Genomic DNA, 16,890 nt, shown 5'->3' on the forward strand with positions numbered 1-16,890 from the left:
AGTAGCCCACTGACCCAAGTGTCTCTGATTCCATGGCATTCAGCTCAGCCACAAGAATAAATGCAACTGAGTCCCCTGTGCCACCAATAGATACTCCACCCAACCCAAGCATGAAGTACTTTTCTAGTGTTTGGGGAAATGAGATGGGCACAACCACCAAGAGACTGGGAGCAGAAACAGGAGCAAACAAGATAAGAGAAAATCAAAAAGAAGAAAAAGATCTATTGGGGGAAGGAAGAGCCTCTGATAAAAGGGTTGGGAACCAGTCATGCATTCTGGGACCTCTGGTGCCATTCTGAATGCTCAGTTTGGTCCTGTCTTGCTGACCTTCTGACTTGATCAAAGCGCTGAGGTTTTGTGATGCTGATCTTCTAGTGACTCCTAAAGAACTTAATTTTGAATCCACATCAAGATCAGCTGGTTATCACATTTAAAACTGTAAGTTCTCTTGGTCTAGGATTCAGATAATATCCATGTTTCTGTGTGTCAAGCCTAAGACATGCTTGTTTTCTGTTTTGTCCAGTTCAAAAGGGATTTTTGCTGTTGAGGTGAAAAGTGAAAGGATTGTAGTGTGCCTGAAAACCCAATACATAAACATCCTGTATGAACGCATATTGTCTTTTTAAACAGAGAGCTTCCTCTGTTTCGTGGCTGAGTAGTAGCTGGGCCAGTTTGGTATAGCTAATGACAACTTAACTGTAATGGGTTTTTGAATTAAAAAATATCTTGCTCTTGATCAGAGAATAAACCGTCCTGGCACTCTATAGGATTTTCCAAGAAGGCTTAGAATGTGATTTGGTTGCTTCAAATAGATTTGGAGCATTGTAGCTTTGTACAGTATGCCTTAAAAGTTTTTTTCTGTCCTGATGTTTTTAGGGTAAAACCCACTCCCAGCTGTTAATAATTGATCGTGGCTTTGACCCTGTGTCCACTGTACTCCATGAACTTACCTTCCAAGCAATGGCATATGATCTGCTACCAATTGAAAATGATACATACAAGCAAGTATAACTTTTTGTATCTAAATACTTCATTCTGACTTGAGTTTAGGAACTGTCTTTGATATCTGCTTTATTTGTACAGTTATTAAAGGTGAACTACAAAGGGAATTATTTGCTATTTTACTTCTTTATGCTGTATAAAGATGGCTACAGTTTATTTAAAAACTTTTTTTCTTCTGTCCTCTCTTTGCCAGAGATTTTTGATTGGTTACATTGTCTTGAAGCTTCTGAGTGGGCCTTCAAAGATACGGCCCCAGTAGTAAGACTGATTTGGTGTGGGGAGGGTGTCACAGAGGTATGGATAACTATGGCAGGAGGGGGAAATGTCCATAGCAGCAACAATTCTTGGCTTATCCTATGATCAGAAAAATTAAGACATCTAGCTGATGTAGCTATATTTACTACCCTAATCTGAAATCTTAATTGGTGACTAGTAGAGCTGAATTTTTTTTATATTTATTGAAGTTGAGATCCAGGTATGAGCTCTGCAACTTGGATCTAATTTAGTTCCACCTTATAGGATACAAGTCTCAAAAATCTTGAATCTGCTTCCAAATTTGTTTGTCACAAACAAGTCATCATACTTCTGCCATGCTATCAGGCAACCTTTGTGGGATGCATTTCAGATATCTGAGAATCTGCTAATGAACTATATATCAAATGGAAATTTACAAGAGTTTCAGAAATAATGCGAAGCTTGCAACATTTATTTATATTTATATTCTTACGAGTCTGAAACTTATTGATTAGATTTTATCCAGTAGGTAAAGCCACTATTTGACTTTTTTTTTTTAATTAAGTTTGTATTTTTCTTTCTACTGCCTTCTGGTTTAACCACTATTTGTGAGTTTCTGCAACTATATCCAAATATAAATGAAAGTATTGTGTCGTAAGATATCTAATATGTATCGTATTCCTTCTGTTCACAGAAAACTGCTTAATAATTGAAAACTGTGATGCTAAGCATGCTAGCTGTAGATTTATGTGGAGTAATTAGTCCACAAAAGTCTATTCTGTAGCTATACATGGAGTTTGTAGACACAAGTCCTTCTGCACCTCCAGAGGTGTATAGACGTCTAATGCTATCTATATTTTGTCATCTCCAATGGGTTGACTTAGCACACAACTTCAATTCAAAAGGAGAAAATCAAAAACCTAGAGGAAATTAAAGTGCATGTAAATCTGTTGTGTTTTTTTTTTTTAAACCAACAACCTACAGAATATTCAAAGGATAAGCCAGGATGGATTTCCAGCTTTAACTAGATTACTGCATAAGAAAATTATTCTAAAATTAATGTAATTTTGCCTTAATTATTAAGGACTTTGGATCAGCCTTAACTTTTCCTGAGCATTATGCATAAAATATGCTTAAAATAGTACATATTGTTTCAGAACCACATTTCTTTTTAAAAAAGAAATCATCTTTGTGCATTACCTGCCAATGTTAAAAATAGTTATTTAACTTTTATTTTACATGTTCAGTTGCTTTTATGTAAAGCATACATTAGAAATACCTAATTTCACAACCTGATTTCCTGTCTGTAGATATAAAACAGATGGACCCAGTGGAAAGGAAAGGGAGGCAATTCTGGAGGAGGAGGATGAGCTCTGGGTGAAAATTCGGCACAAGCATATTGCAGATGTGTTAGAGTATGTGAATACGTTCTTGATGTTTATGATACTTTATACATTTCAGGGATATTATTTAATTAGAAAATACTACAGTAATAGAATTGACAAAGGTATAAAGACATTGAATAATTATAGAAAGATTACAGATTTGTAAGGGGAAAAGATTATCTGGTTTGGCCAGCTATTAAGGAAAAATAGTATTTACAGACGTCTCAGTGATGTACACATTTAAATTCTAGTGTCCAAAAACTGATGATAGCAAAATAACTCAAATGTATGTAAATCATATACCAATATTTATTAAAATCCTTTAGAAATTAAAATTATTTGTATATCTTTCAAAGATGATGAGACTTCACAATCTTCATCTAAATTTTGAGGAGGAAATTTAGAATTCAAGAAGCACTTAGCTTTGCCATGAATGGAGAAAAGAGATTTCATTCCCATCCAAAATGAGTATTTTTGCAGGATGGAATACCAAAATGTTTGCCTTAACTTGATGGTATTCCTACTGAGAATATTTAGCTTTAGTCTACTACCTAGAAATGTATGGAAACATGTATCTTTTATCTATTTTTTAAAACCTCATTTTTCACTAAAAACCAGTTATGATAATTGGAAACCATAAATCTCTTGCGTTTACTACTTTATCATACTGTTAATTTAATTTATAACTAATAAATTACTTGTTTGAGATTGTAAAGCATTCCTTTACTTTCTTAATCTGACAGGGAAATTCCAAAACTTTTGAAAGAAGTTTCATCAAAGAGAAAAGCAACAGAAGGAAAAGTAAGAAATAGTTACTTATTACTGACTTATTGTTAAATATTTTTTTCTAATGTTTAATTGCTTGCCTAGTGTATTTTTCAACAAGGTCAGTTTAAAGTTCTGTGTTTGGTTATTGGTTCTTAACCTACATGAGAAATTGATACGACTTTCTCTGCTGTGGATTTGGGAAATCCCAGCCTCCAGCAGTAAGGGAAATAAATAAAATTGTATTTGTTGAATAAGAAACATCAGTTCATTTTAAACTCTGTCCTGTTATCACAGTTATCACTAAGTAATCTGGCCCAGCTAATGAAAAAGATGCCACACTTCCGTAAACAGATTACCAAGGTAAGCAGCATCCTGTACTTGCTACACTTTGCTTGTCAACTGTTCTCACCAATTAATATCTCTGGTTTTAAAGGCTATATTTTTATGATTTTAATTCAAGAACCTTAAGGTGGAAAAATCTGTTGGTTTGGGTTTTTTTTTTTTTTTTATATTGAGCTTTTGTCATGCATGGTTTTATATTAGGTGCTTCATATTTTTGTTCTCAATGAACACATTTTTTGAGGAGTAAGTCCATTTCCAAGTGTGACTGCTTTTTTTGTCAATATGAAATGTTTAAAATCTTCTGTTGGATGAATTCATACTCTTTAAGTAAACTAATGCACTTGGATTATGATTGTAGATACCTGTCTGAACAACTAATGCTTCGCAGTATTGCTTTTACTTTCTCTTTATATAGCAATGATGAATGGAAGAAATGTTTCAAATTAATAGGATCAACACACAATTAGTATATTGTCAAACTTAACTTTACACCATGGTATTTTATTTTCTTAGTAAAGATTCTAAAGTTAAGTAGTGTAAGATGCATCAATTAAAACTGAAATGAAACCCCTATCTGCAAAAATACACATCTAAAGGAAACTACGGAAGCATGATCATGTTCTCACTTGACCTGTAATCATAAGTTAACAGGTGTGGCTAATCGTAAACCCACTGCAGAATCTTCATGTATTATAGAAATTAAAAACCGAGACTTAAAAAGATGTACTGCTGTTGCACGCATTTCCCCTTAAAGATGTTCTGGACTCCTGAGTGAGATCAGGTTCCAGCCAGTTGCATATCTCGACTTTATCACTTAAGCTGGTTGAGGGAAAGAGGTCTCCTATAGATGAATAATAGTACCTAGAAGTCTAATAAACCATCTTTCTTTGTGAATGGCACTCTCCTGGTGCACTTTTTGTTTTTTCACTCCATGGAATAGAGTAGTGACATTGCAGATAGAGACTAGCAGATGATAAACTTGAAATTCTCAAGTTTAATTACCTAATCAAACACCTAAAGAATCTTTGGTTGTGGTTTTAAAGTGTCATCTTCATTTTTTATTTTTGGTATTGCCTTCAGTCAAAAAACAGCAACATCCAGGGTCAAAACTTGCATTTGATACATTTTATTAACTCTAATATTTAGAAAATCATATTTTGTATCTTAGTTATTTGTGAGAAGACATTCTAATGGGCTAGAATTTGAGATAATCCAGATGAATTTAATCCTCTCTCATGATTTCACAGCATTGAAATACTCAAATTATTGGATTTGGTAAAGGCATATTTCAAAATTCATAATTATAAAGCGGCCTTATACAAAAGCCTAATGGAGTGACATCAGCTTGTAATCAGTCACATTGTGCTTTTCTGGAAGGATGTAAGGGATTAGTCAAGTAGGGTGAGGCAGTCACCGGAAGCTAGCAAAATATAGAATCATAAGCTAATTCCCATATCCTAAGCGAAGGTCATAAGTCAACACTTCCCTATTTTAGGCCACAAGGTTCTTCACTTATTATAGGCTGTTGATTGAGATTTTTTGAGAAATGAGAAATTAGTAAAGGGGGAGGGGGACCTCAATTCCAATAATTTCATTGTAGATTTTGTAACTACAATTTGATTATCAAAATTAATTTAGACACTCTCTTCCTCCTTGCACTTTAATCCGACTGATGGCTGTTATGGAGATATGTGAACATTAGGCTTCCTAAATTTCATGTCTTTGGGACTGATCTCCACCTTGTCACGACACAGCAATTTCTGCTTGGTGTTTTAGTGCCAAGACGGGTCATCTAAACTGTATTTGGCTATAGCTACCAATCATACAGATTACTACCTTCCTTAACCTGCAGCTGTCCTAGTTATATTCTTAACAAAACAAACAAACAAAACTGCACATGCAGAAGTTTCTGCCTTTGAAAACCAGGATTTGATCCTTACTGAAAAAGCCATCACTTGTTCTAAGTAAAACACATAAGCATGAGGTGGTTACAAAATTAAGCTCAGATAGTCAAAAGATGACTGTGTAACTAGTAAAAATGAACTAAATTGTACTCCTGCTGTGACTGAACTATGTGAAAAGAAGTAAGTTACGATGTTTGTTCTCTTACAGCAAGTAGTCCATCTTAATATAGCAGAAGATTGCATGAGTAAGTTTAAATCCAGTATAGAAAAGCTGTGCAAAACTGAACAGGTATGTGAAAGTTGTTAGTGTAAATAAATCTAATGTTTGCAGTCTATGCAGAAATAGTCATTTTCATAACACTAATTTTGTAGCTTGTATCTGCCTTTTTCATGTCTGATTTTTTTTTTTTTAAATTGTCTACTCTTGAGTAATCTTACTGTAAGACTTCTTCCCCGAGGTTCCTATCCTGTCAATATTTAAGTCTCTGTTAAAAGACCTACCTTTGCCTATGGGTAATCTAGTTGACCTTTTTATTTAATAATAAAAAAAAAATAAAAAAAAATCCCAACTTATTTTTTCTCTTTCCCTAATTTCTTGTCCAGTTATGTCTCACCTTAGATTATGAGCTCCTCAGAGCTGGTACTCTCCCTTTCTGAATGTATAGAAAGCAGCTTGTATACTGTGGGCACTACCATAAACAAACAAGCTAATACTGTTAACCTGAAGTATGAAGTACAAAATCATATTTAAAATGTTTAAGCTTATTCTTTAATATTATGAACATAAAGACTCTCTTATAATTGCAAAATATAACATGGGTATAAGAAGCAACTTTTGTTATAGTGGTCTTTGGTCTGGAACTTGGTAATACAACTTTAAACAAAATCTGACCAAACTTTTACAACATTTACAATGTAAAAGCTCTTCAGTTTTGAAAATGTTCATATTCAGGCTGTTAGTTTCATCTGTACAGACAGGGCCCTTACTGACAACTGTGTTTAATTATAGCTGAAATTCTTTGGCAGAGCTGTTTTCTAACAGGATTTGACTGGCCAGCGTGGACTGTCAAAATTGTTTTGCTACAGAGTTTAAAAAATACAAGCTCTGATACCACAGTTGAAATACACAACTAGAATAGTTTAGCATAGCTGTTTCAATTGTGTAGACACAGGACCTTTGGTTTAAGTTCAGTGTTAACAGAGTCATTAGTGAAACTCTTCCATCACAACCACCATGGTGGTAATGTTTGTAAAGTTAGTGGTAACTCGCATTTTGCTGGAACTAAATACAGAAACACAAACTGATGCTATTTGTTTTAATGATTGGTCACTAAGACCACTTTGTTTGCTTTTCACTTAGGATTTAGCTCTTGGAACTGATGCAGAGGGCCAAAAAGTGAAAGACGCAATGAGAGTCCTTCTTCCAGTTCTACTCAACAAAAACCATGACTCTTATGATAAAATAAGAGCTATACTCCTTTATATCTTCAGCACAAATGGTATGATAAGTTGCTTTGTTTTTCAATATGTTATAGATTTCAATACTAGGTTTTAGTGCAGAGACCAATACTGGGTATGGACCAGTCATACTAGGCCATGGCAGGTTAAAAGGAAATGCTGCCATAACATGTAGCCTCTTTTCCCCAGATGCCTCTTGAAGAGGTTGCTCATACAGGGCTAGAAGTGATACAGCACAACAAGCAAGCACATTTATGTTTTACAATAGATTATCTGAGCAGCATCTCAGTACTTGGTATGTGGGATATTTTCTTGAATTGTCCCTTCCTTACCCAGGTCAGTGTTTGGAGGATTTGGGGTGGGATTTGCTGTTAGGTGCATCCTGGGATTTGGAGTGGATGGGGAAGAGTGGTGAAAAGAGACGAGAGGAGAATGCATTCCTGAGCTCTCAATCATAAGCACTGAGTAGCACAAACTTAGGTAACTGATAATGTGATTAAGCTTTGAATGAGGTTTGACTTGCCTTTCCTTCCACCTCCATTTCCCCAAAAGTGAATTATTTTGCCAAGTGGGACCTTGGACCATCAAGATCTGCTGTACTGGACCCAGAAATGTACTGATTGCTGTTGGAGTAAAGGAAATAGAGGCTCCTATAGAGATTTGAATGTATTCTCAAAGATTGGCATGAAGTGACATTTGAATTTTCAAGTATTTATTTCAGTATCTGAAGCAGATTATGGTAAATTTAAAAGGATAGATTTATTATGAACTATCAAATAAATAAATATATCCTAGTTTTTAAATCAAAAATCCTGTCATGTCTGGGACCAAGAGCTAATTTTATCCTAAAGTATTAGATGGCCTTGTTAATTCAAAATCTAACTTACTCATTTTTTTCTTTGTGGCAAAAGGAACTACACAAGAGAATTTGGACAAACTGATCCAGAATGTACAAATAGAAAGTGATAGCGACATGATAAAAAATTGGAAATATCTTGGTGTACCTGTTGTGGTCTCGGTAAGTGTTAAGTGTTGAAGGCTGCAATGTTGTTGCTGTGGTAACGCTATCCAGGGGCCACTTAGCTGTTCCAGCTGCTCAGTGCTTCTGTTCTTGGAGCTCCGATGATATTAGCTCTAGCAGACAATTCAGCCTGCTAATTCAGCAGGCCTTGGTGTTACTCGTAAAGAAAGACCACAGGCATGGTTCGGTGACAGAGGCACTTGACCAGATTTAGTATCTTCAAGCACAGTACTAGCATCTCATAGGAGCTGTGGGTACACTAACACGAGAGCCCAGTGGCAAAGAGTGGCTCAGTCAACAGCAGGAATTTCTGCTGTCCCCTCGGCTGCACAAAGAGTTAAGGCAGGGATGGGCAAATTTTTTTGGCTCGAGGGCCACATCTGGGTGGGGAAATTGTATGCAGGGCCATGAAAGTAGGGCTGGGGCTGGGGGTTGGAGTGCAGGGTGTGGGATGGGGTGCAGTGTGCAGGAAGGGGCTCAGGGCAGGGGGTTGGGGTGCAGGAGAGGGCTCAGGGCAGGGGGTTGAGATGCAGGAGAGGGCTCAGGGCAGGGGGTTGGGGTGCAGGAGGAGTGCGGCAGGCATTGGGGGCTCAGGGCAGGGGGTTGGGGTGTGGGAGGGATGCAGCAGGGGGATCAAGGCAGGGGGTTGGGATGCAGGAAGGGTTTGGGGTGCGAGCTCCGGCCCGGCACTGCTTACCTTGAGCAGCTCTGGGGTGGCAGCAGTGCACAGCAGGACTAAGGCAGGCTCTCTGCCTGCCCTATCCCCACGCCGCTCCCGGAAGTGGCCAGCATGTCTGGCAGTGGCTCCTGGGGGTGGGGTGGGGCAGGTGGCTCTGCCGCGTACTGCCCTTGCCTGTGGGAACCACCCCTGAAGCTTCCATTGGCCACAGTTCCCCGTTCCTGGCCAGTGGGAGCTGTGGGGGACGGTGACTCCAGGCGAGGGCAGTGCACAGAGCCCTCTGCCCCCTCTCCTCCTCCCACCCCCAGGGCCACAGGGACATGGTGCGGGTGGCTTCCAGGAACGGTGTGGGGCCAGGGCAGGCAGGGAGCCTGCCTTAGCCCCACTACGCCACAGGGCTGGCAATCCCGCGGGCCGGATTGAAAGCTCTGACTAACCGGATCCGGCCCACAGGCCATAGTTTGCCCACCTCTGGGTTAAGGCAAGGTTCCCCGACATTTATAGACCTGAGACAAACAATTTATGTACCACCTTACATGTTTCATGACATCTGCTTGTTACCTCCCCTTGTACCTTGCTCTAGATGTCTCAGGCCAAACATCCCTGTTCATCACTTCTGTCAAACCCTCTTATCTGGTGTTAGGTCAGGATGTACCTGGGCTAATATGTTGGACGGACACCCTCACCCCCACCCCCTTGCTTCTTAGGAGTGCCTGTGTTTTAGCAACACTAGCAGTACCTTTGCCAAGGTCATGTATCAGAGAGTGTACTTGTAAGCATCTACTTTAATACATGGGCTGACTTTGGTTCACAGTCTCTGGTTTGGGCCTCAGGTCTTGCACCAGGTCGAGTGCTCCAAGCTCTCTCTCTCTCTCCTACAGTAAGAAATACTGCATTTTTTCCATTTAGCTCTAAGGCTTTTTCTGCAACTCTTAATATGGCATTCCACATTTTTCTTGGGAGAATCTAGAAGTTACAGAAGTTAGTTATTTTCCTAGGAATTCTTGAGAAATTCTCACTGCTAACATTTGCGACATATCTAACTTTTAAAACAGTATGCTGGTTTTACACTTGATAGTTTTCCAAGTAATATCTAACATTTTTACAAAAATAATCTTATTTTGATGCAAGCTGTTTGTTCCATAACTTGTCAAAGTTATGCAGGCTTTGAGTATAGTGTAATGTAATGTCTGAACTCAAAGTTTTCGTACACTTAATTTTAAGAATCTGATCATTTAAGTGAGATAGGCAGTCCTCATAGTAACAAAAAATTCAATTTTTTGTTTTATAACGTAATCATACTTCCTGGGAAACACTCTTTATTCCCGTTTCACTGTTCTATCAAAGTGTATAGGTGCCTTATAATAAAATCTAGTACGAGGGCGGACAGGTGTGAGGTACAAAGTTTGGGGACCACTGCTGTAAACCTTAGGCTCCAGCAACTGGGCAAGAATTATATGTGGGGAGCCATTAGCTTAGCAATTGTAGAATATACACTTCAGCATTCAAACAATCACTTTTTTGGGTAAACATCAATATATCCAGCTCTTTGTTTCTGAAATAGAGGTTTCCATTACTTAATTTTGAATTGCAGCTGAAATGTACTCTACATACTTTAATGCACATGGTGCAATATTTCCTTAGAACTTTCTGTTTTGTTGGGAATGATTTAAAAGAAATAGTGTAATAAAACTATAGCCTCTCTTTAAAAAATTTTTTTTTTAAAAATCTTTATTTAGTCTGCTTCTCAGCAACGTAGACAGTCAAGGAAGGACCGCTCTTCAGAAGAAACATTTCAGCTTTCTAGATGGACACCTGTTATCAAAGATGTTATGGAGGTAAACTCTAAGAACATAGTTGTTTCCTAGGTGCAATATAGCTTATAAAGTACTTAAGAATATTTCTAACAGTTTATCCAAGATGATCTTTTGAAATGGCATTATAAAAGTTTTGAGTTAATTATATTTTATATTCCATAAAATTTTCTTAAGAGGAAAGTTCTTTAGACGTGTGCACATAACCACTAAATTTCTAGTTAGTATATTAAAACTAAGTTTACCTTATACATTTAATTTTTTATTTTAAGTATAACTGGAAAATAGTTTAAAGCTAGCTGAAACAAATTAAGGTAGAGGGAGACATTTGAATTTCTTCTCCAGTGGCTGATAGTTTGATATTGGCTTCTTTAAATTAAACTCCGTGTGTGTGTGTGTGTGTGTGTGTGTAGTGGATCTTTAGACTATAGTTTAAATGTTAAATTCATGTAATGGATGCCATTAGTCACCTGGGAAATCCATGCAAAGTTAGTAGTGTAGTTTGTCTTTAGAAACTCGGACTTCCCATATATACATACATACCCACATAATTTCTCTGTGGAGAAATTAAGTAGGTTAATGCAGTTATACATAAAAAAATCAAAGATGAAATCTGAACAATTAAATCAATGTTGTGTTAAAAATTAGTTAGAAATTACTTCCCGCTGTTTTTCTTCCTCGTCGTGATACACGGCGTCTAAGTCACAAATGACTTTCAGCACTACAGTAATTAAATATAGATGTGGTGTGGTGCTTAGTCTTTTTCACAGTAGGAGCACTGGTTCTTGTGAAATCTGTTTTGACTTGTCACTGCTTCTGGATTGAAGTTCTAAACCAGCCAGTCTTGTTAGAAGTTGAAATTTATGGGGTTTTGTATATGTATAGTGTTTCAAGTTAACATAACTTGGTTAAAATGAATATATATTTTTCCCCCCCTCCAGGATGCTATAGAAAACAAACTAGATTCAAAAGAATGGCCTTACTGTTCCCAGTGCCCTGCATCCTGGAATGGTTCAGGGGCAGTAAGGTAAATTGTTACAATTTATATTCAGGATAATAATTTACTATTCTCACTATATTTTCTTACGTGCATTGTATAACTTTCATTTTGAGAAATGATGCACAGTAGGGCTGAAGTAACTATTTAGTATAAAATGAAATCTACTAAAAAGCATTTCAGTTAATCTCTGGAGCTTTGCTGTATGACCCTCAAGTTAGTTACTTATATAGCTCATAATTGTAGTTTGAGTGCCTCCCACATATTTGAAATAAAAATAACATCTTTCTTACCAGAATTAAGTCACCTTTAGGAGAGTTAGCTTGAGTAGTTTATAAGTGGTGGTTTGTGTGTGACTCTGTGTCTTGTGTCTGTATTAGGCTGAAGAAATGTGTTTTTTGCATTTAGTTCTGAAAGTGACAGTTCCCATCATTATTTTTTCAAAAGAGTGAAGTCTGTAGGCTAGGTCTGAGTTTTGTGAAAGTTCTGTCTCCTGTACTCTCAAGCCTCCCCTTACTGAACAATTTAATTATCCTAGTGGAATTTAACTCTTGTGGAAATCAGTGGCCCTAGAGAGAGAGGTGATCACTAGTAGCTAAGTCCAGTCCCATGGAAGTCTTTGAATATCAGACAGCTAGCATGGAGAGTATAGTGGAGGGGGTGTGTGTTTATATATTCAGTGAATCTTTGCATAGTACCGCTTAAAGCTTTTTTCAATGTGTGGATTCAGATGTGAGTTGCAATAATCAATGTTGGATGTCACAAATATTGATCATTGTAGGCAGGTCTTTGTCTGATAGGTAGGGGCACAATTTTCTGGCTAGTCACAGATTTGAAGTTGGCTGTCTTTTGGGGGCATTAGTAGTTTGCTGACCTACTGAGGTCAATGCAGTGCAAATGTAGAGACTGTGTGACCTAACAGTCCTCCAGCAGCTGTACCACACTGTCCAGCAGTCTTTTTCAGTATTGGCCAATATTCATCATGGTGCTATTTACAGCTAGGTATTGAGAAGGACAGTGATGTTTGTCTGACTTAAAGAAGATGAACCCTTTTTTTGGGAAAGGTTTAATTGGATCATTCGCATTCAGAATTTTCAAGCTTTTCTCATAGAAATGTAGATTTTGAGAGAGAGAGACCAGGTGTATCTCAAATTTCTCACTTGTATTTACTTTTCCCTTTTGTGATAACTGTAGGTTTTAGACTTGTATCTATGGTGTAGTACACTTTTTGGTCAAATTTTTTTACGTAATCATGACTTCCCCTTGTAATTCATCCAATTATAATTTGAGTCAAAAGATATTCTACTACACAACTGTGAAAAATACGTGTCTAATTTTCTTTAAGTTTTCCTGAAATGTCTAATTGGTCAGACTTGCCTGGAAATTTTCTGAGACCAGGTGGGTGAGATATCTTGTTGTTGGACAAGCCTTTGTTAGTGAAAGAGACAAGCTTTCGAACTGCAGAGAGCTCTTCTTCAGGTCTTGGAAAGGTAATCAGTGTCACAGCTAAATATGAGATGGAACAGATTTGTTTAGCATAAATAGCTAACACACATTCTAAGGGACCATTGAAGGTGAAATAGCACATTAACACCTCTGCTGTCATAGGGCCAAAAACAGAGTGAGTGGGTTACAGATTTGTTGTAATAATAAAGACCCTGGATTTATGGCAGAAGACCATGATTTTTAGTGTCCAGCAAAGTTAAGAATTTAAACTCCCAGTCTCCTCTTTTGAAGGCTACAGCAACACTGCAAACCTGGAAATTTTCTGTCATTTTTACTATACATTACACTATATGTGGGTGATGAAACTAGATGCAATATATCACTGTGCTCTTATGTGCTCAAGTTTTTTTATGAACTATTTTACAGTGCTCGCCAGAAGTCCAAGACTAGTTACCTGGATGACCGAAAGAGTGGTTCAAAGCTGATAGTTTTTGTAATTGGAGGCATCACATACTCTGAGATACGCAGTGCTTATGAAGTTTCTCAAGCCTACAAATCTTGTGAAGTTATTATTGGTAAGCCTGTCTAGGGAAGAGGAAGTAGTAGATGAGATGAGGTGCTTCATTTGAGCCTAATGATGTTTAGTTTTTAAGTGCATTTTTGAAAAACAAGCGCATTTTTCTGCGTCCCCTAGGTCAGTCTAGAAAAAGCATCATATGGCCACTATGCTCTTTTGAAACTACATCCAGTATCCCTAGATCTGAATTGGTCCTTTATGGCTATTGCCTTCGTTTCTTGTTCTAAAAAGACACGTTCCCACAGTTACCCTGAAAATCCCGAAAGAAGAATTGATAACCAATGTGAGACAATTCAGACCTCAGTCTTGCTGCTGAAATGTAGTATCCTAATTTCTAAATTACTGAATCAGATGTATGACTCACAGGAGTCATGCAGCTGATCGCTAAAGGTACGCATTACAGTGAATCTCCTGACAACTGTTTTGTTTCATCTTTGCATTCACTTGCACCTAGCCCATTACTGAACTTGTTGCAGTTACTGTTACCAGCTGAAATTGGAAAACACAAACCAGAGTAGTGCAAAAATATTACGGACTTAGAAAATTTTTCTGCAGTAATAACTGAAATGGCTACAGTTTGGCCCAGAACTTTTGGTAGCATTCTTCTAGCTCTAGCCAGGGGTCAATCATTTACTTCTGATGAAGTCCACATAATCCTAAGAATTGTAGTGGTTCCTGGTTGTTTCATGACACATGCCAAGAATTGATCTTACCAGTGTAGCTGCTGCAGGAATTATTGGAGATCGCTCTTCTACCAGCTGCTGTTGCTCTGTCTAGATAGCAGTTAAAAATCTTATAGTATGTGTCAGAGGAGTAAAACTTCCCAGTTTAAAAAAAAGTTTGATATCCAGAGCTGATGCTGAGAGAGGGCATAATGGTGGCTATTATTGTCCCAGACACCACAAGAAGGAAGACAGGACACCAGGAATGTGGTTTAACTAGGCTGCAACTTTAAGTAACACATCAGGAAACCATCCAACAGCAACTACAGAGGACAAATGACCTGCACTGGATGAATCTATTCTACTTGGTGAAGGGCTGCCATCAGTGTGCCTTCCCCCCCCGCCCCCCCCAAACACATACACTCTGTTAACCTGATCCTAGTACAGCTTCTGGGACTCCATCACCTAACATGAGGGTTAAGAGAGTGGGGGAAAGGTGTCTTCTTACTGTACCAGACAGTAGAAGCCCAGCCCCATTGCTGCCTTCTTTAGGAGATATCTCCTAATTTACTTCCAACTCAGGTTTATCAGAGAACGCTGTTGAACAATAACCTGCACTGGGCACCTGCAACGTTGTGCCAAAATGCATTTTACAACCTAGCCAACCTGTTGAGTCACTGGGCTACTGGGAGGAAGGCAAAAACCTCACTCCTCACTGCCCAGGCCACTCTTTCCTAGCCCTTAAAAGGTGACTACCGTGGTGCCTACCACACAGCCCCAAACCCTGGTGGTCCTCTGATCCCAAAAGTGGGGGAGGGAGAAGGGGATCTTTTCTTCCTGGTGCTCAGATTATGGCAGCTGTGGATAGGGGGAAGGGTTTATAGGTATGCGGAAGCAAGTAAGCTGTACAAAAGAGCACAGCATAACCCTCAGCCTATTAGGCACCGATTCTCCACTTCTCAAACCCATGTGGTGGGGGGGAGGGGGAGTGGAATCCTTGGAAGGGCCCCCAAGGTTTTGTTCTCCTGCTAACACAGTCAAAGCCACCCCCTACCTTGGGGATGGGAGGAGCATTTGCTTCCATAATCACTGCATGTCCAGCATCAAAATCATTAAAGTAAAGCATTTTAAAGTACTGTATCTAACGTATGAAAGGTACAATAATACTTAACACGCAATTTTGATTTGGTAGTGAGTCATGCTGATGTCTGCAAATCATACATAGTTAGTTAGCTGCATCCATCTAAAAGTGTATTCTGTTTTACCAGGTTCCACTCATATTTTGACACCCAGAAGACTGCTGGATGATGTAAAGATGCTTAATAAACCAAAGGATACAGTTTGCATTAAGAATGAAGAGAAGTTGTAATGTTCAAGCAGTACTATTTCAGTAGTGATTAAAAATGCATTAAGAGATCACATAATATAAATAGCATGTAAATATTTGTGTGGAATTAACTTTTCCAGTGATGTATTTGGGAAAGTACACACCCTCAACTAATGGAATATCATTTTATAATTTAAATTTGCTGATTTTCTTTTTGGAGTTAAGGGCAGGAAGAAGAGGGAAAAAGTGTCTAACACCTTGTTTTTAATGTTGTATTGGGTATGGACAGCATTTCACAGTAAAGTGCTTTCTGAAACTGACATCTTTACCACTGCAACAAATCATTCTAGAATTTAGAAATCATCATGTTTTTGTATATATACTAATGGCTCTTTCAGTAATTATGAAAGCTTTCTATGCTGGAAACTGGAGAGGTTTTCTGAAACTGACATGAAAGTACCTAGACTTAGAGAAGTTTCAGAGGCAAAAGCTGTAAATATAAACATATGGTAAGATTATTTCACATAAGTGCAATGACTCTTGTAATATGTAAAATTCAATTAAAACAATTTATATTAAAAAAGGAAATGTATATTGTCTTGTGAAAAATCCTAGGGCAAAATATGACTGTGTTGGTGCTTTCAGATGGTAGATTACGAGGGGAGGGGAATTAATCATGGAAGTACTAACAGAAAATGGTCTTACTTTCAATAAAACTCTGGAGAACATGCTTGTCCATCTTATATGAAATGTTTCAGTGCAGTAACACTACTCTTTAGGACTTTCCCCATGTTGTTCTTCACAAAAACAAATAAGCAGCTTTGATTTATTAAAAAAATTCCCCACTATTGTGTGTGCATGGTACATCTATTTTGTAAATTGAGTTGCTTGTGAACTAATCTAATGAAGATTTCCTGGTGCCACTTCAGAGATTTCTGAGCAAAGTTTGGAAAAAAAAATCTCACTTCTTCTACCTTTTTTATTGCCACTGCATTGCAAAGTACCCCCCTCTTGTTTATTCATGTCATGTGAATACAAAAACAAAAAACACTGGAGTGGTTGTGAGTAGTTTGTCAGGGTGGAGAAAAATCAATGACTAACATAGGTTGTCAGTTTCAGAATTTAATTTTAAACAGGTTTATTTTTAAAAAGGAAAAGTATTTAAGATCTGATTTAAATTGGATTTTTTAAAGTGTAAACTTACTGTAATTAGTAACCATTTAAATAAAAATATGCAGAATCACTGAGCCCTCCTCAGATTTTGATGCATGAAA

At 37.7% G+C, this 16,890-nt stretch overlaps 1 protein-coding gene across 1 annotated transcript in view; it reads left to right on the forward strand.

Moving 5' to 3' along the window:
• Nucleotides 1-16,134, forward strand: part of STXBP3 (syntaxin binding protein 3) — a 47,540-nt gene extending 31,406 nt beyond the window's left edge. The window contains exons 9-19 of the mRNA XM_065409057.1: nt 877-1,001; nt 2,547-2,651; nt 3,365-3,422; nt 3,684-3,749; nt 5,844-5,924; nt 6,996-7,134; nt 8,005-8,111; nt 10,533-10,631; nt 11,549-11,634; nt 13,477-13,625; nt 15,558-16,134. Of these exons, the coding sequence (XP_065265129.1) occupies nt 877-1,001; nt 2,547-2,651; nt 3,365-3,422; nt 3,684-3,749; nt 5,844-5,924; nt 6,996-7,134; nt 8,005-8,111; nt 10,533-10,631; nt 11,549-11,634; nt 13,477-13,625; nt 15,558-15,658 (1,116 nt within the window). The 3' untranslated portion in view covers nt 15,659-16,134. The remainder of the gene's footprint in view (nt 1-876; nt 1,002-2,546; nt 2,652-3,364; nt 3,423-3,683; nt 3,750-5,843; nt 5,925-6,995; nt 7,135-8,004; nt 8,112-10,532; nt 10,632-11,548; nt 11,635-13,476; nt 13,626-15,557) is intronic.
• Nucleotides 16,135-16,890: the final 756 nt, after the last annotated feature.

Source organism: Emys orbicularis, chromosome 8, assembly GCF_028017835.1.
Source record: "Emys orbicularis isolate rEmyOrb1 chromosome 8, rEmyOrb1.hap1, whole genome shotgun sequence".
NCBI classification, from domain to species: Eukaryota; Metazoa; Chordata; order Testudines; family Emydidae; genus Emys; species Emys orbicularis.